General features: G+C 38.7%; 1 protein-coding gene across 3 annotated transcripts in view; it reads right to left on the reverse strand.

Annotated features, from left to right (window-relative positions):
- LAMA3 (laminin subunit alpha 3) overlaps positions 1 to 20,243 on the reverse strand; it is a 2,187,360-nt gene that overhangs the window by 532,306 nt on the left and 1,634,811 nt on the right. For all 3 annotated transcript variants that reach the window (XM_044065357.1, XM_044065355.1, XM_044065356.1), the window contains exon 38: positions 1,608 to 1,706. In XM_044065357.1, the coding sequence (XP_043921292.1) occupies positions 1,608 to 1,706 (99 nt within the window). The remainder of the gene's footprint in view (positions 1 to 1,607; positions 1,707 to 20,243) is intronic.

Consider the following 20,243-nt stretch of genomic DNA (forward strand, 5'->3'; position numbering starts at 1 on the left):
CCAAATCCGTAATGAAACAGTACAAGCTTTAATGAAGATTTACAAAGCTTGCAGCTTCTCTGCAGAGAGATGAGACTTACCATGAAGTACTGCACTACAGATTCCAGTGTTGCTTTCAGACTAGAGACATGTCATTTAGTAGTAGATAATTGAAAACTGAGGGCTTAACACAGCTCTATTACTCTGGCATTGGTATGTTCATTTCTGCTCAGTGTTATCTGTCCTGCAGATTTCGGGTCTGAGCAAGCACTTTCTGTAATGTCCTGTCATGTAAGGCTGCCTTTACATCTTAAGCTGCAGTTAGCATAAAGTCCTTAGTCAAAGTTTTGTCAGTCCATAAAAATACTTTTCTGTTGGTAAAAGGCATGAGCAGACTGACAATTCATAACTTGGCTTATGGGGGCAGGTCCTAATAAGATAGTTACACAGCTTAGACTTAACCCATTCTACTTAAAAAAAGTAGACAGATGTTGCAACTTATTCTGTGTCAGTGTTGTAAACAGGTGGTCTCAGGTGCACTAGGAGGGAATGTATTTTATCATCATGAATCTAAGGCAAGGACTAGTTTAGGAGGTAAATGATATTTATAGTAAGCAACTGAAAGAAAATACATGTGAATTGTTTTTCTTATGGAAGCAGCACCAGACAGTACTACATCCTTGAACACCTTGAAGGAGTAGATATAACACATTTCTTTTCAAGGTAATGTTATGTCCACAGAGCAAACTTGTAGTAGAGTTTATTTTTCATCCATAACTAACATGTACAGCACATACAGCGAAGCTGTACATTGTTTTTATTTGACTTGGATAAGCTAAGCAATTTAGTGTGGTAGATGGCATATCATTTCTTATGATTCATTAGTGTTAGGCATTGCACAGATAGTTTCTATGGTCGTGCTTATTACATGCAGATTCATCCCTCTAGTGTGTTCCTGTGAGACAAGAAAAAGCCTCTTTGGATAACTGATGATGTTGGTTTATTTTGCCAACTAATTCAGTCTTGAAGTTTGCCTTAACCAAAATCATGCATTGTTGAGGCTTGCTGAGCTAAAGCATTCCTGCCAATGCAGCACTTGTTAAAGGGGAATGATTCAGGCCAGACTGACACCTAATGCACTGTATCTGTTTCACTTCCACATTGCCGTAACTTCTGAGTTACTTCTCTGAAATTATCTAAATGTATAGTTTAGAAATGAAGTAACACAATATCAGTAATCTAGGTAGTAAACTCACACAGTGGGAGCTGTCATTCCAGTATAACTGCTTAATATGATGACTGGTGAAGACTTCCTACATGCAGTCCATACTAATTATATTTAAGCTGCAACTCTGAACCTTGTGTCCACCTAGCGTCTCAACTATTTCCCCATGGTCACCTGTTTGATGCCTTAGCAAGTTCTAGACGTTTGCTCAAATCACATAATTACTTTTATTGGACATATATTTCATGTGTTTACAGCAGCAGTGTACAAAACTCTTCCAACATGTTCAGTAGCCACTGTGTTAAATGTCCTATTTGTAGCCATTGAAAGCACATTGTAAGTTTCATCAGGTAATTACAAAAATTAGGCAACAGAAAAAGAGAAAACAATATTCTGGTCATACCGTTAACTGAACATCTGATCTCTTTTCCAAAAGGATCATCTCTGCAGGCAAGCCAAAGGACTTTATATGGTACCTCAGGTAACCACCATAGGACGAAAGCTACAAAAAATGTACGGAAGGCAACAGTTAAGATGACCTTTCACAAAATGTTGTCACAGAATTTCACTGTGTCCAATGAATGTCATTGTACCATTTACTTCTTAAATATAATTGTTATGCTTTCACAATCTCCACATCTCATTTCCTTAGTTTTGACATCATTCTTTACCTACTTCTTGAGCAAATGTTTCACCTTAGCAGCATTATTTATTTAAAGGCTTTTAAAAAGATTGCCTGTCATTACAGGCTCAATGAACATCATTTTATTGTCTATGACTTAAATATATTTCATTTTGTCTTTCTTTAAATATATTTATCTTTGTTATTCTCACTGCCCACATCCTGTTCTAGTTCTGACTACATTCTTTACCTACCTTTTGACCACTTTATACTTAACATTGACAGCATCATTTGCTTCCAGGAGTTTCTAAAGACTACATGTCATTTAAGGCACAAAAGCCAATCATCTTTCAGAATAAGCTAGGGCATTACATACACTAAACACTATAGGCATTAAGTATTCTCTCAAGTTAAATGCAGATTTACCTTTGTGTATGCCCTTCCTCAAGTAGAAAATATATGACAAAAGGTGTTGTAGACTTTACAGACAAGTCACCCCATATGAACTTGAAAGTATTTGCTCTAGCATAACACAGACTCTATCGATCTAGGTTTCTATGTGGCTCTACTTCAGTGCATGTCCAAACCAGCACACCAATGGCCAAAGGCATTCATATAGTAGATATTCCTACCTTTTCATTATTTTCTGGTAGTTTTATCAGGAAAAGTACATTCAGTCTAAAAATGCATCATTTTCAGTCTGTCTATGGAAACAATTTCAGCAGCTTATGTACTAGAGGTGAGAAGACTGCTCAGCCAGGTTTGAAGATCCTCAGATTCTGTACAATCTGCATTTACTAATTGATTGTTCCTATTTAAAATGTGGTTGCTTATAGTTATCGAGGTACAGAATGCTGTAAAATAACTATACACATGTACCTATTGTAATTGGTTTTATATATGTCGTGCATATAATATTCTGTCTTTGCATTCAGTTGCACTGAGGTTACAGCTATACTAGCTCTATAATGTTATCAGATATTATCAAACTGCCTGTGCTTTGCCTGTTCATATGTACTGCTTTCCTATTAGCGCCATAAGCTGCTTACTGGAAGCAACATGCTCTGTAGGTGTATCAGTCAGCTGTCAGCACGCAGTCTCTAGCACATTGCCTGAAACTTGGGAGACTTCAGAAGTCATCATTATTCAGGTTAAATTTGTGAATTAGCACAGTGTTTAAAACTTAACCTATAAGTAGCTGACTTTATGAAGTATGCAGACTTATTTGAATGACATATACTCTGGTGGAAATATATGCAGTTGCACTGAAACCCAGAAAGGATGTATAGTATAGCTTTGTACCTTTTTATTACTTTCCATTAAATCATATCTGAACAAACCTAAAATCCAATACTGCTGGCTACTGTTTATATGTATGTAATAGTCAGGAACAACTATCTCACAATCTGCACTGCTGATAATCAAATGATGTAAGAGAGGTGATTTACCTTAACAGTGAATACAAAATACTTACTGCTGCCTTTGGTTATGACCAACACCTGCCACAACCAAATAAACTTTACATCACACAGCTACAGAACAGCATAAAGATTACTGACTTCCCTGAATTTTACCTACCTGGTGCCTTCAATGTTATCTTGCAAACAGTAACTAAGACTTAGCCTGAACTATTTTTCACACACACACACACACACACACACACACACACACACACACACACACACACACACACACACACACACACACACACACATTTTCCCAGGAGCTAGCTCCATGGTGTAGGGGAATGAAGTCCTGACAAGACTACATTCCTTGTGGCTTATGCCCAATTAGCAGGAAAGTTGCCTATGGGACCAGGTGGAGGACAATGAGCTGCAGTGTCTGATTCCAGTTCCCTCATCCACAGAGGGAGGCAGCTACAGCCATGCCACTGGTGACACCTAGCAGTACAAAATGCATGGGTACATCACTGACATGTAGTGTTTGCACTGGCTCACGTTGTACTGGGCAGGAACTTTCTTGTGGTTATGGGAAATAAGAGGTATTTGTGGAAGCATACACCCCTCCTTCCCTAATCATGAAGCTATGGTGAATCTATAGGCAGCCTTGAAGTAGACTGTTCCATGGACGAGCAAGTTAATACACTCAGTAGCACATGACCCTCACCATTTGGTTGCATGGCTCTCACCTAGCCTGGGGATGCCTGTATATGCAGAATGAATAGGATTTAGTGCAGACAGTAGAGGCATTGCATAGGTTCCCTTAGAGGTAAAGAGGGGTAAAGTGTTTTTCAAAAGGTGCTACTGATAACTCCTCACTGACAGCTTCCCAGAACAGATTATTGAGACCACATGAGTGCTAGCATTTCTGTCTTGCTTTCTTGGTATATGCTGTCACCAGCCAGACCAATGTAGGCCCAAGATGTCAATTACTGAATATTGCACAACAAGAAAGTGGGTACATTATAATCTTGTACTGTACAGCCTCTCATAGGTTCATATGTATGAAGGGACCTGCTTTCAGGCCAGAAGACCAATGCAAAGTGCAGACTCCAATGCACAGAAATCATAGTTGCCCATATCAACTCAGACAGCTAATTCTGTTTTAAAGATACTTAAAAAGGAGAATTACTAATACACACACACACATGACTATCTATAGCTCTCTCTCTCTCTCTATACATATATATATATATATATATATATATATATATATATATATATATATATATATATATATATATATATATATATATATATATATCTATAAAGGAGAATTACCTAATAAATACACACATGTCTATCGCTCTCTCTCTATCCATATACACACACACACACATATATACATATATATATATATATATATATAAAAGAAGGAGAATTACCTAATACATACACACATGTCTATCTATCACTGTCTCTCTCTATCCATGTATATATATATATATATATATATATAAATATATATATAAATATATATATATCTATATATATATATATATATATATATATATATATATCTAAGAAGGAGAATTACCTAATACATACACACGTCTGTCTATCGCTCTCTCTCTCTATCTATATATATATATATATATATATATATATATATATATATATATATATATATATATATATATAATGGAGAATTACCTAATACATACACACGTCTATCTATCGCTCTCTCTCTCTCTCTCTATATATATATATATATATATATATATATATATATATATATATATGTAATGGAAGTCTGCCCAAAAATAAAGAAACTGATTGTGATATACAGCTGCATGTCTATCTCATATTTAGGGAAAGTGTACAGTGAGTTATTATATCTTAATCTTCTTGGATTTTCATTTGGTTCCAGTTGTAGTGCTACTGTTAAGATTTCACCATGAAGAGCCCTAAATGCCAGATGTAACCTACAAATAATGTAAGCTAATTTTTAGTCAGCTTTGAGTCTGGTCCTGTAGTCCATCTAATTCCTTTAAGTCTTGGTTTTGTATGGTTACCACTGATTACTGCTTTAGCACTGGTCCTTTTTATTATTTTTATTTTATTTTATTTGTTCATTCTGAATGTTTAAGCTATTACTGTTGGAGTGTTACTTGTAAGGATTGGTCATTATTTGTACTCCTGTCTGGGCCCTGATTTTTAGACCTAAGCCAAGTATTTACAGTTTGGCTATTTTCTTATGCATTTTATTTTTAGTACTCTTCTCCATTTGGATTGGTTATGTTCATTTTTTTGCAACCTGGTTTGCCTGACTTGCACTGTGTTCCACTGTGGTTAGAGCATGTGGTGACTTACTTTAGTTGACGTAGGCATGTGTTCTTCTTGTATCACCAACACAGAGCATGTATCTTAGTGGGTCTTACGTTTTGTCCCTTTGGTTGTGATCCCTTCCTGTGGGGCTGTTAGATGGTTCCTGTTCACATCAGGTTTGCTTATACTGGTAGGCTAGCCTATCATGAGCTAATCTCTGTTTGGACTCATTGCCATGCAAGACTTTGTCAATCTTGACTTATGATCCTTTGTTTTCATTAAGCATACATTTACCGTTCTGTTGTTATTGAAAAGTTGATCTGATGAAGTCTTGTTGGTGGATGAAACCGCTTATCATAAATAAAACTGAATCATTCCTATGACTAAGTCTGCTTGAGTTTTTTTCAGCATTTTTACATAAGAGGAATTAACATTTGAAGTTCTGGACTGTTTACTACTGTTGCTTTTAATTCTAAGTCTAAGAGTTTTTATTTTTCATTTTCTCAGATAACAAGAAAATGAAGGCATTCTGCTGTTTTCATGTTGGGAACAGCTATCTACTATCATCTCTGTTGTGGTTTATGTACTTGATCGTCCTGTGACTCATTCTTGGTGTACACAGGGTTCTGGGACGTGAGGCGGATTTTCCAGAGCCTTTGGTAATTGTTGTCATTTGATGTGACTTCTGTTTATCTGGAGTTTCACATTCTGGTTGACTTTACCATTCTGTTTTTTAGCATGTGGGTTCCTGACCTTTATTGACTATTTTTCTGCAAAGTTTTACTTTTCTACAGGATGGCCAAGGGAGACAATACAAGAGAAGGATGAGTGTACCCATTGACAAATGATGAGTTTAGAAGTTTTCTGAAGGTTCCAAGCTGGGATGAAACACATCTGATAAACAGGAACAATAGTAACTCAAATATATACATGGATCCAAATGGCAACACAAGCAATCTGGAAACTATCATGTTTCAACTGGAAAAATTATTTAAAAAGTTGCAAAGCATACAGTGGGAGGAAATCTGCCTTAAATAGAAGTTATGTACTTACCATAATGTTCCATGTGAGTTGTTTATCTCGCCTTTATTCTCACTGATGGGTCCGGAGCCGATCCTCGGCTCTGACATGGCTGACAGCAAGCTCAAGGTTTGCCAGTAGCTTGAGACCAAGCCCCTTATCCCACAATGCACTACTGGAATTACCTCAGATCTTGTTTGCAGCGAATAACAGTATATATATATATATATATATATATATATATATATATATATATATATATATATATATACACATATATACAACATATACATACCCTCTTATATATACATACAAAAAACACTTCCCAAAGGGGAAGAAGAAATATTGAATAACCAGGATGGTACTAGCCTCTAAGTCAACAGTCAGCCAGGAGGGGGAAGGTGGGAGTGATGTGAGAATAAAGGCGAGATAAACAACTCACATGGAACGTTATGGTAAGTACATAACTTCTATATGTGAAGTTGTTAAATCTCGCCATTTATTCTCACTGATGGGTAGCGTCCCTAGCACCCTCAGCCTTGGGTGGCTCATGGGAGTATGTTCTTCAGCACCGTAGAACCAAAGGAAGACCTGTCCCTTGAAGCCCTATCTACTTTGTAATGTGTGATAAAGGTATGAGGCTTAGACCAAGTGGCTGCAGCGCAAATATTGTCAAGGGACAATTTAGTTTGAAAGGCAGAAGAAGTAGAGACAACTCTGGTAGAATGAGCTTTTGGTTTGTGCGTTAAAGGCATGCTCATATTCTCATAAACAAAGGATATACAATCAGATAACCATTTATATAAAGTTGTTTTTGCCACTGGATTGCCTTTTCTTGCTTCTGAGAAGGATACAAAAAGTTGGTCGATTTCCTAATATCCTTAGTTCTGTCAAGATAAAATCTGAGCTGTCTGTGAACATCAAGTTTGTGCAGCATATATTCCAATTTGCTTGAATGGTTGGGGAAAAAGATTGGCAGTTTAATGACCTGATTGATATTTGACTCAGAACAAACTTTAGGTAAAAATGAGGGGTTTGTTCTCAGAGATACTCTATCAGGATCTGATAGATAATGCTTGAAGTTCTGACACTTTGCGGGCAGACGTAATGGCCACAAGAAATATTGTTTTCCAAGATAAAAATTTTAAATCACAAGAAGATGCTGGTTCAAAAGGGGGAAGAATAATTTGAGACAGCATAAGGTTTAACTCCCAGGGAGAAAAGGGAATTTTGATGGGAGGTCTCATATGAAGAACGCCTTTAAGGAAGGTTTTAGATAATTTATGGCTCATACTATTTGAGCCACCAAGACCAAGGTGAAAATTTGAGATAGCAGCTAACTGAACTCGAACTGTAGCAGCTGCTGCCCCTTCCTTGAAAATCTTTGTTAGAAATTCTAAGATCGAAGCTAGCGTAGCTCGGAAATGGTCAATGTTCTGCGCATTGGCCCAAATTGAGAACTTTTTCCATTTACTGCCATATAATTTCCTGATAGATGGCTTGTGATAAGACAAAAGAATCTGTCTTGTATCTTCTGAAATTGAATGAAGCCTGGCAATTAGTGGAAGTGGATTAGCCAAGCAGTCAGTTTGAGGGACTGCAGTGAAGGATGAAGATCCCCTGTCGGGTGAGTCAGAAGGTCCGGAACTGGGTCCGGGATCCATGGATCTTCCAACAGATGATGGTGGAGAAACGGAAACCAAATCTGTTGAGGCCAGTAGAGGGCTATGAGGATAACAGTCATTCCCAGTGATTTTGCTTTCTGTAAAAATCTTGGTATTAATGGGAAGGGTGGAAATACATAATGGAGACCCAGGGGCCAATCGTGTAAAAGTGTGTCTCTCGGGGATGACCGGAAGATGGTATTAGGGCAAAGTAGCTTCTGCATTATGAATTGATGTGGCTGGCAAAAAGGTCACAGCAAGGCTGGCCCTATTTGCGGAAAATCAACTCCACAACCTGTTGTTTGAGAGACCACTCGTGAGGGAGTAATATTGCCCTGCTTAGCTTGTCCGCTATCACCTTGGATTTCCCGGGGATGTGCGTTGCTAACAGAAAACGCTGGGATGACACAGCCCATTGACAGACCCTGAGGGCTTCTTGACAAAGGGGGTAGGACTTGGTTCCACCCTGCTTGTTCACGTACCAGACTACTGACATGTTGTTGGTCTGAATTGCAATAGTCCCTAGAGGGAGAGAGTCCTGAAAGTACTGTAACGCCAGAAGTACCGCTCTCAGCTCTAGAACATTGATGTGCAGATGTGATTCTTGATCTGTCCATGTGCCTTGGGCAGTCTTTCCCTGAAAATGCCCCCCCACCCTATCAGAAAAGCATCCGTGGTCACAGTGTTGACTGGGGGGGGGCAAAGGGTCTTCCGATTGTGACATGAAGAGACGTCAACCACCACTGAAGGTCTTTCCTGCAAGAATCCGTGATAAGAATCATGTGGTGTATTGGTAGTTTCTGGTAAGACCACTGAGCGAAGAGGAGCCATTGAAGAATTCGCATATGCATCCTTGCGAGTGGTATAGCCAGGATTGCTGCCGCCATCAAACCTAGTACTTTCAATACCTCCGCTGCTGTAGCTTTGCTCTTCAACACCAGTGAGCTGACATTTTGGCGGAGAAGAGAGACTCTTTTGATAGGGAGACGTAGAGTGGTATTTGAGGTATCTAACTTTGCTCCTATAAAAATACTATGCTGAGATGGCAATAAGGCAGCCTTTCGAAGTTGATTGTAATGCCTAATTGATGGCAGAGTGTCAGAGTGTATTGTATTGCCTGGGCAGCTGATGCCTGGTGGTAGCGGTGAGGAGCCAATCGTCTAGGTATGGAAACACCTGGAATCCTATACGCCTCAGGTGAGCCGTGACCACTGCCATGCATTTGATGAACACTCTGGGGGCTGTAGTGAGACCAAAGGGCAGGGCTCAAAACTGGTAATGATTGGCTCCCAGCCAGAAGCGCAGATGATCTCTGGAGCGTCTGTTCATCTTTATGTGATAGTACGCATCCTTGAGCTCTATGGAGCACATCCAATCGCCTTTCCTTAAGAAGGGAAGAATGGACTGAAGCGTGACCATTCGGAACTTCTCTTTCTTTACTAACTGGTTGAGTTTGTTGAGGTCCAAGATAGGTCTCCAGTCCCCTGTTTTCTTTGGTACCAAAAAGAATCTTGAGTAAGTTCCGAATCCGACTTGGTCTGCTGGGACTGGTTGGATGACTCTTTTTTCTAGCAACCTGCGGACCTCTACAATTGCTTGTTTCCTGAGATTGGGTGGAACATCTGGGATTTTCTTTATAGGAATGGGAGGGGTGAAGAACGGTATGAAATATCCTCTGGAAATTATGCTTTGTACCCAAGTATCCGATGTTATATTTAGCCAGGCTTCTGGGTACAAAGACAAGTGACCCCTGACTGCCTCCAGAGCCAAACAGTCGGGCCCCCTTTCAGGGGCACTGGTAGGACTGACCAGAGAACTGACCCCTGCCACCCTGTTGCTGCGGACCCCCTCTGCCATGGGGGTGGCATCTTCCGTTATAACCCCCTCCTCTGCCTCTACAGGGGGTTTCTCCATGTGTGTCCTGAAAGGCTGCCTGAGTTTTTCAGAACCACATCCCCCCCCCAGGGACCTTGGGGTAGGACCGAGTGGGGGTGTAAAAACAGACCCCAACAGAAGATAAGGTCTTGCCTTCCTGCTCACACCTGGTTAAAGTTTCCTTTACTTTGGGCCCAAACAGTGATGAGCCATTGAATAGGGTATTAGGGTATTAATAAAGGAAGACTTAAAGGGTTTCACAAAGGAACAGAGACACATCCAGGCTTGTCTTCGAAGAGCAATGCCCGAACTAGCGGCTCTACTCAAATCATCAGCTGCATATGATATGAGATGCATGGATGAGTTCACTACTGAATTTAGGGTAGCGAGCTGGGCGTTGACTTTGTCGGCCACTCCTGCAGCTACCATACCCTGGAGAGTATCTCCTAGCTCTTTCAGAAGATTTCTCTGTAGTCTTGTAAAATGGGTTAAGTAGTTCAGTGATCGCAGAGAAAAAGTCGCTGAACTAAACATACGCTTCCCATATCTATCCATAACCCTAGAATCTCTGTTAGGGGGATGGATAGAAGAGGATGTCTCAGATACTTCCTTTTTGGAGGCTGCAGCTACCACCATGGCATCAACAGGCACTCCTTTTGTCAAAAATGTCTTGTCCACTGGGGTAGATATGAATTTATTGGGTCTACGAGGGACAGGTTCCATGGCCTCCAGTGACTCCCACGCCTTATGAGAAATCAGTTCCATGAGCTCATCATAAGGCGGAGACACCCAAGAAGTGGAAGGTTGAGACCCAAAAGCCTTCAAGAGCACAGACTCATCCTCAGTAGGGGTCTTGGACTGCCAATCACCCCTCTGACTAAGGATCTCTAGTATCTCTGCAAAGGAGATATCCTCAGAGGGGGATCGAGGGGACCCTTCTGACTCATCTAAGTCTGTGTCAGATGTCAAAGACTGCTATGGGGAGTCTAAGTGCCTCCTCTTGCACAGTCTCTTCCTGGGCACCTCCTCAGTGGGGGGATCTGGGGAGGTCTCAGAAGAGCAGGGGATGCCCTGTAGGGGTACTTGAGGTTCGGGGTCTCTACGCTTAGAGGGATCGGTAGATGAAGAAGCAGACACAGGAGCTTGAGGGGAGAGGGAAAGCTGAACCGATGCTGACGTTGTCTTTGGAGACAAAACTCTCCTCATAGCATCGAAGGCACCATGGCTCCGATGAGAAGGAGTGGATGGACCTGGGAGTACCGTCCGATCCTCCCGCACCAAAACCCTGGGCTCCGAGCCCGAGGTAGGAGCTGAGCTCATCCGAGCCGAAGCCCAGAGAGGAAGAGTCAGCACCGATAAGTCGGTGTGACTATCCTCCCCGGACCCGACGGGAGAGTGTTGGCTTCTAGAGTCCTCGGTCGGTGCCGAGGGCATCTGAGTAGATGGAGCCGATAACACCGGTGCAAGTATCGGCTCCAAGGGTTCAACCACCATTAGTTCAATTTCCTTCGGCCCCGAAGTCCAGTACAGTTCGGAGTAGGAGTAGACAAGTCCAGTTCCATGGTCTTCAGTACCAACGAGCTGGTTGGGGTCAACAACAATTTGGCAAGTCCTGGTGCCTGTAAAAGCTTCTGCACTAGCCGATCCATGTCCAACTCTGAAAGGCTGACTGAAGACTTGGCTGAATGCATCGAAGGTGCTGACTGGAGCAGAGGTGAAGAAGGAACTTCAGAGACTGGCTCCGATACTGAGAACTGGCTCCGAATCAAAGGTACACTCAGTTCTGATGACTGTGGCACCGATGACCCTCCTTCTGAAATCTTAGCCTTTTTTGAGACCTTATCTGAAGACTTGGATTTTGAGGATTTGGATGATGTACTAGCACCCACATGGCTACTCAAGACTTCCAAAAAAGATTGCTGTAGCAATCCCCTTTCTATAAGTTTCCTCCTTCTCTCCAAGAGAACTCTTGAAGAAAAGGAGTGGCAAATTCTACAGGTGTCTTGGAGGTGTTTAGCCCCCAGACAGTAGACACATTGAATGTGTCCGTCAGTAACAGACATTTTCTGCTCACAATCTGGGCATTTTTTGAAACCCGATTTGGGATGGGATTTCTCCCTATCATCTGACATAGTTAAGAGAAAAAAACAGTAAATTAGATACACAACAACTAAGCCCAAACCAGGCACTAACTACAACAGTATATATATATATTTTGAACAAAAAAATATAGATACAAATATAGGGCTAAGAGGCCCACAGAAAAACCTGACTATAATAAAGATTAATAGTAGAAAAAAGGGGCTTAAGGCCCACACAAACTAAGAAGCCAACAAGGCCCTAACTTTTAAACTATTTCTACTATCTAGAGAGTAAATATAATAGTACTAACACTCACTATATATATTAAACAAAAAAGAAAACATTTTTTATAGACTTGCTGTTAATTTGTTTCTAAAATGGTCCGAGCTAACTGGAACACCGAGATCTCTCTTGCCGCAGCAAACTAGATCTGAGGTAATTCCAGCAGTGTATTGTGGAATAAGGGGCTTGGTCTCGAGCTACTGGCTAACCTTGAGCTTGCTATCAGCCATGTCGGAGCCAAGGATTGGCTCTGGACCCACCAGTGAGAATAAACGGTGAGATTTAACAACTTCACATTACACGTTTCAAGGAAAAGAGAATACCCAGATGTCTTAGACTTAACACAATTCCTACATGTAATAATGTTGAAAAAAAAAACTTTTGATTGAATGGAATAACATTCTTGAGGAAGCAGATTTGAAATTGAAGAGTGTTCTTCTTGAACACAATAGAAAAATGTAAGATCTGGTCACCAATGAAAGTATTAGTCTTGAAGAAAATGGCAGACATTCAGGTGTACCTGATAGCAAATTCAGAGATTCATGGCAGAGTGCTTGCCCATGAAACAGAAGTTAAAGAAATTAAATTGTGAAAACATGAACATGAAATCAGGGTTACTGTTACCACTAAGAGAAAGCCACAGAAGATGAGTTCATTTACACCTACAAACCAACATCCCTCTACTCCAGACAAGGAAATCGAAGACTAAACATTTGGATGAATACCACCCCCATCATCCTTTCAATTCATCCCCAGGTCCACCCAAAGTTATCTAGGACACCCAGAAGGTTTGTTTACTAGGGAAGCTAACACTAGCAATTACTTCATGCAGGATTGCTCACAGGTTTTTCAAGGAGGCTGGCTCTGTTCCCTTGGAGATTGGCATTCATCTAAGAGAGGGTTTGGATACTCACCTGAATTCCACTCTGAGGAATTGGAGAGCATGTTTAGTTCAGCAGGGATACCAAGGGTCCCCCTAACCTTGTAGGAACCACTCCTACCAAGGGACACAAGATCTGAAGTGGCTCCAGACTTTTTACCCAACAACAGGTTTCCCAAACTCCAGACTTAGGTCTGGAACAATTCTTGTAAACCTCTCTCTATTGTAAAATAAAATTCCATGGAAAAAGGCATGACTTTCATTCCCTATGCATCATTAACCTAAAGCTGAATCTGCAAGTATTTTTTCATGATAAAGTGAAAGACACCAATAATAACAAACAAGGTACAATGGAAAAAAGTGACTTTTGCCCAACCAGTATTCCAACGCTGAGCTCTTTTGAGAGTAAATGTGAGGCAGACATCAGAAGAACCTACAGCAGACCTTACCACAAGAAGTTTTACAATATGAGCATAGATGAGTTTAAGCCCTCAGAGACATCAGCTCAGATAAATCACATCGGTTCATGAAAGCTGCCAAGGGAAAGGGGCTTTTTTGTTACTGACAGAAACAAATATGTTCAAAACATTGAATGGATGTTTGGTATCACTGACTTTTTTCACAAAGACAACACTGAGACTGTTATTTCTGTTTATAAGAACAGATATGACACACCTTTAATAGTTTTATGTGGATAATCTTATCAGTGGAAGACTGCATGATTTTCTAGCCATGACCTATCCAAAGCTACCTAGTTTTTTTATGATTACTAAGCCTCACAAGAATCTTTCATCCCCCCTCCGCCCCCTGTACAGACAGGTGGCATCATTGAACGAGGAATGATTTTTCTAGAATATCACATTAAACCTTTGGTTGGCAGAGCTAACTACTTTGTTTTTGGATGCTCTTGGTATTCGAAGGTATATTAAATCTACTCCTGCTCCAGTGGATTTGATTTTGATGACTACTGATATAGAGGCACTCTACATTATGCTGCCCCATGAGTACTGTATAAAGGCTGTGAGACATACCATGATGAAGGAACTCACAGCACTTTCAGGTGAGATTACCCAGATTTCTAACTTACTGCATTTGGTGTTGAGCAACAGTATTTTTTGGATTTAATGGCAGTATTTGCAAACAAAAATGTGTTTTTTTAGGTTCACGGGTCAGTACTAGGCTTGCTGCCCTTGCATGTCATTTTAAGCCTAGGCAATTTCCCTTTCACTTTTTTTAAATTAACCAGATTTATTCAATGCTTTCATCCAAACTGATTTAAAGGATCACTTCAGAATAAAGAAACATCAATTTCACACCATTAATATTTACACATTAACAAAAATCATGATAAGTCACGACCAACTATAGTTCCACATAAAAATGTAAAATACATAAAACAGTTTAATAATGTTTACTTATTACTACCTACTTTTCACTTTATAATCAGTCTTCTAACCCTCAAGAAGCATTTTATGTTAATGGTTTTATTAAGACTATGGAAACTTGTCCACTTACAGGTATATTTGCTACTTAATTTCCCTCATTTAATCTAGTTTTAAAATCACTCCTGCACCAAATCTAATGTCTTGCAATCTAACACAATAAAATAAAATGTGATGCAACACAGATAATGTCCACATAGGGCACTGCTGTCATGACACTTAATAGCATGGTTGTACTCTTTTTATGCTAAGAGATTCAGCATCATCATCCCGACAAAAAAACAAAAAGAAAAGAAAACATACAGCAACATAAAGAAAACCAACAGAGTTGGAATTTTAGGGTCTATATTATTTCAGTGAACGTTTAAAATAGCGAATGTTGTTTAATCGACCAAATAAAGTTGAAATCCCTAAATCTCGAACACACAGAACAGGGAAAAAAAATTGCTGATCCGTTAAAAAAAAAAATACAAACACAAAATAAAGTGGAGGGCTTTGCACTCCACCCCCCCCCCCCCCCCCATGTATAAGTCCCATGAGTTTTATTTTCTGTTTTAACACTTTTATTGAATTATCACTTAAGACACAGGCAAACATACACTTACATAAAAGAAAACAAACTATGTTAAGATGTTCACATTTATACAATTATCATCAATCCAACATTACTCAATTCCAGTCTTCCCTTAAGCATCATTTCTTCTCTAAAACAGCATTCTGCATGTACTGTTCCCACAATTTCATTTTTTCAATACAATTTGTTTTTACTCTTTTCTAAAAATCCCAGTTCCAGTTCTTGTATCTCTGCTACAATATTTACTACTTCAAATACAGTTGGTTTATACTTTGGTTTCCATTTTCTAGTAATTGCTTTTTTGGCACCAAAATTGAACTTAACGAGGCATTAAACTATGTCTAGGCAATTCAGATTTTGTATCCCAGCTCAAAAAAGAAATTTCCTTAATTATACCCATTTGCTCACCCAGCATTTCTGACAGAGTACTCTGCAGAGAATTTTTACTAAGTCTGTCAACTCATTACTTTCCCAAAGCATGTGTTCCCATTTATGTTTTTCTTCCCCATCACACCTCCAACACTTGCCATTTACCTGAGGAAAAAATCTTTGGAGTAAGCTTGGGGTATAAAGGTAGCTATGCAAACACTTCCATCAAACATCACAAATCTTCTTGACTTTGCTGCATATTTGTGCTCCCATTGTTTCCTTGTGAATTGCTTATCGAATCTCTTCCCAATCTTTTAACCTCCTCTAATTGATTCCTATAGCTACTGTTCAATATTTTATATGCCCTGCTAATTACCCTTTTTTAACAGCAGCTTCTGTTCTAGATTCAACTAAAAACTCTACCAGAGCAGGTCTTTCACTTTATCCCTTTCTCTTTGACTATACCCTGATATCATTCCCTGATAGGGAAGGCAGCCTTTAGCCTGCAGTCCAAATGTCTTCTTGGCCTCTTCCCATTAATTTCCCTCTCTTACTTGCTCCCAATACATTGGTTCCTTTGCCAATATTTCTCAGTAAATTCTAGCCCTCTCTTGCCTATTCTCTGTACCCCTAACTGCAGTTATCCTTACTGGCAAAATCTCCTTTCTCCATTCTCATGTTGGCATAGTTCTTTGAATATTTCTGGCTACTTTATGAACATAACATTCTCTATGGTTGCTGTTATTCTCCTTAAGGATCGACAATCTAAATCCCACTCTCATTATGTCTTGTATCCCCCCCGCTTCATCATCATCCCTTTCCACTTTGAATTATAACTTTCCAGTTGATTTATGTATATGAGTCTTAACTGTGCAGCTCAAAAATATCCCCCCAAATCAGGTAATCCTAAATCACCTTGTTCTATGGGATCAACTTATACCACTTGACCGTTTTTCTATTCCCCCTGACAGATAAAATCATTCAACTCTTTACTAATTATTGTCCACAACTTTTCCTCTGATTGATAAAAATATGCCTGACCTACATATAAAACTAAAGGGACTTAAAATATTTTCTTTGCATGTATCTTACTGCTACTCATATTCATAATCAAGAGCTTCCACTTTCTCAGTTTTTGTATTCTCTTTTGTTTAGTCTCTTCCCGCATATTCTTAGCTATAATAACAGAATATTTTTTATCCCATACCCCTAAACATTTCAGTTTATACTTCATTTTAAAATGTCCCCATAAATATGGGTATTACTGAACCAATACATGTGGGTGCATAGTTTACAGCTATAGTCTTTATTTTGTCGTCATTAATTTTATATCCTGAAAAGACTTGAAGCTGTCTCAGAATGTTCCACAGCACTGAGATGTCATTTTCTGGTTTTATCTGGTATAAAATAATACTGCCTTTAAATAAAGCCATATTTTCTTGATTCCTTACCAATTATATCCTTGAATTTCTTATTTTCTTTGCCAATGTTTCTAAATATAATACAAAGGGGACATCCCTGCCTGGTTCCTCTGCCCAGACCCAACTTGTCAGAGAGGAACCCTCACACTTAAATTGTTGCCTCTGATCCCTTATACATAGTCCTAATTAACCTTATTATTGTATCAGGGAATGTAAATACTTCCATTGACCTACTCATAAAATCCCAGCTTACTCTGTTGAAAGCATTCTCTGCATCAAGACCCACCAAGAAGACGGATATTTTCTTACATTAATCCAAAAAAATGAATAAAACCAAAAGCAGGAAGAAAAAGTCACAAACCACAGGATGCAGGCAATAAGAGCCAAGGAATCCACACCAAAAGAGGATTTGCAGCCAAAAAATGAAGTAGCAAGTACACCAGAATCTCCAACAATCACTTCTACTTTATTGCAACAGAAACAAGTGTAGATATAAGCGTTTTCATCCCACATAATAACAGGAACTTCATCAGATACAAACTGCAGAAATGCATTCTTTTAACGACTTTTTAACATGATGTAATTTCCTGATCTAGTCAAATGCATTCAATTAAGGCTTAAAGCAACACAGGAATAAAAAAGAAAAAAACAAAAGAAAAAAGACAAATGCAGCAGTAATACATACAATTAACTCAACTACTGTAGCCACAGATGTAACCATCCCAAAATAAAACTAGACTAGAATAAGTTGTAGAATACTGTTATGTAACAATTTAAATATATAAAGTGTATAAAACCACTATCTAAGTTACACATAAAAACTATCCTAAATGTATATAAAATAGATACAAAATAGCCCAAAAATACATAATAAGCTTATGGGTTCAACCCAATAGCAAAACAATAACTCCCAACCATCATGACACATATAAAATTGTACAAAAATATGGGAAATAAAATTAAAATTGTTAAAATAAAACTTCATTGGTTCAGTGCTTTAAGTTTTAATAAACAACTAATGGACAGGCTGTCATTCAAACCTGGCCAATGTAGAGCATCTAGTCATAACTGCCAGGTTCTTCTCAAGAAGATATTTCACCTTTAAGACAATAAATTTAAATTTATGATTATGAAAATCTCTAATGTGCTTGGCAAGAGCGTTCACTTCACTCTAATCCCTAATGTCTCTCAAATGTTCGCTAATCCTGATCTTAAGTTTACGTTCAGTTTTACCAATGTAAAAACATGAACAGTTTGAACAAATAGCACAGTAGACTACCCGCTCTACATCTACCTGGGATCGTAAGCACGACATTATTAATTTTGCACATATTAGTTTCCAAAATGTGTGAACAAAATTTACAAGTTCCACACTTGAACATATGTCCATATTTGGGTTGTCTAGATGCATGTTCAAAAATGTTCTTTAAATTATGTCCCGTTTTAAATATGCACAAAGGTTTCTCACCCAGAATGTTAAAGAGGTCCTTCTCATGAATAAGTAACATCCAGTTTTAATTGAGAGTGTCCCTTATGTGTTGTGGATCACATGAAAAAGGTGTAGAAAAGCTAGAGTTGTAGTTAGTAACTACTAGTTACGTGGAATAATCATTATTCCCAACCAGAATATCATTAGTTTGATAGTTCAAATTCTGAGTGGAATTGGGGACATTTGTTATTGTCACCATCTCTGAAGTGACTGGCGTAGTATTTGAAGGCCTCAAGTTAGATGTACCCAGAATTGGCAAAAAATGGCCCTGTATTCTTTTAGTTCTCACTTCAGACATGATATTGGTAATTAACTGTAAGGGGTACCCTCTCTTAAGGAACATTTCTTTCAAATTGTGGCACTCATTAACAAAGGCTGACCACACAGTAATCATATGTGCTGCTCGTAAAAACTGTCCTTTTACCACAGCACGTTTTTGTGTAAGGGGTTGACAGCTATCATTTTCTTACATTCTGCTTCTCTCTGGATGTTCTATTAATGTTGTGAAATGTTTGCCTTCCCTCCACAAAACCATATTGATCCATACCTATCAATATTGGCAATATCTTTGTCATTTGTTAGCTATTATAGACCAAGCACTTTATAATCATGTTTAAAATTGAAATAGGCCTGTATGAAGCTGGGTCTCATGGGTCTTTTCTGTCTTTAGGTATTACAGCCACCACTGATTTCTTCCAAGATGTTTTGTGCTTCCTCTGCTTTTAAAACATTGTTAAACAAACCCTTCTAAATTTGTATAATTTTCTTCCCTGCTAGCTTAAAAACTTCCATAGAAATACCATCTATTCCTGGATATATTCCTGCAAATTGATTATACATCAGCATCTTTATCTAATATCCTATTATATTAACTGTTAATTGTTGAGCCTCATCTACCTCTAACCTTGGCATAGCTAAGTCTCCCATAAGTATTTCATTTGTGTTTTTTCTTGATTTCTACATTCCTCTGATTTATACTATTTTTATAAAATCTCCAAAATATCTTTAATACCTCTACAGGATCTCCAGTTATTTTGATTGATATAGGCTCCTGAAGTTTAATAATAACCCTTTCTACTTTCTGTTGCCTAAGTCATTTTGCTAAAAGCTTTTGTACTCTACAGTTATTATCATAAAAGTTGCTTAACAGCAACCTTTCTACACTCATGCATATGATCCAGATACTCCCTTATTTTCTCTTATTTGTGCTATTATCCAGATACTCCCTTATCTTCACTTTAGCACTCTACAGTTGCACCTCTTCCTGTTCTGTGAGATGCTGCTTATTCTGCAATACTTTAATCTTTTGTCAGTCCCTTTAAATAACTCTTGATAAGTTTAACTATATCTCCTTTTCTTTTATTTCTACCCTATTTTTAAACTCCACTTCCATTTTTATCCCACTATCTAGCTGTAACTTCTGAAGAAATTTCTATCTTCCCTAATAACTCTTGAATAATTTCCACTACCCATTCCTTAAATTCTTCTCTTTTTAACAGGTAGGTGGGTGCCAGTGTCTCATTTGTACTTCATTTCCCTGCATTTTTATCTTAGTTGTTAATAGCGCATGATTTGAAATAGTTACTGGATC

Source organism: Protopterus annectens, chromosome 3.part0 (genome assembly GCF_019279795.1).
Source record: "Protopterus annectens isolate FY-2018-M chromosome 3.part0, PAN1.0, whole genome shotgun sequence".
Taxonomy (NCBI): Eukaryota; Metazoa; Chordata; order Ceratodontiformes; family Protopteridae; genus Protopterus; species Protopterus annectens.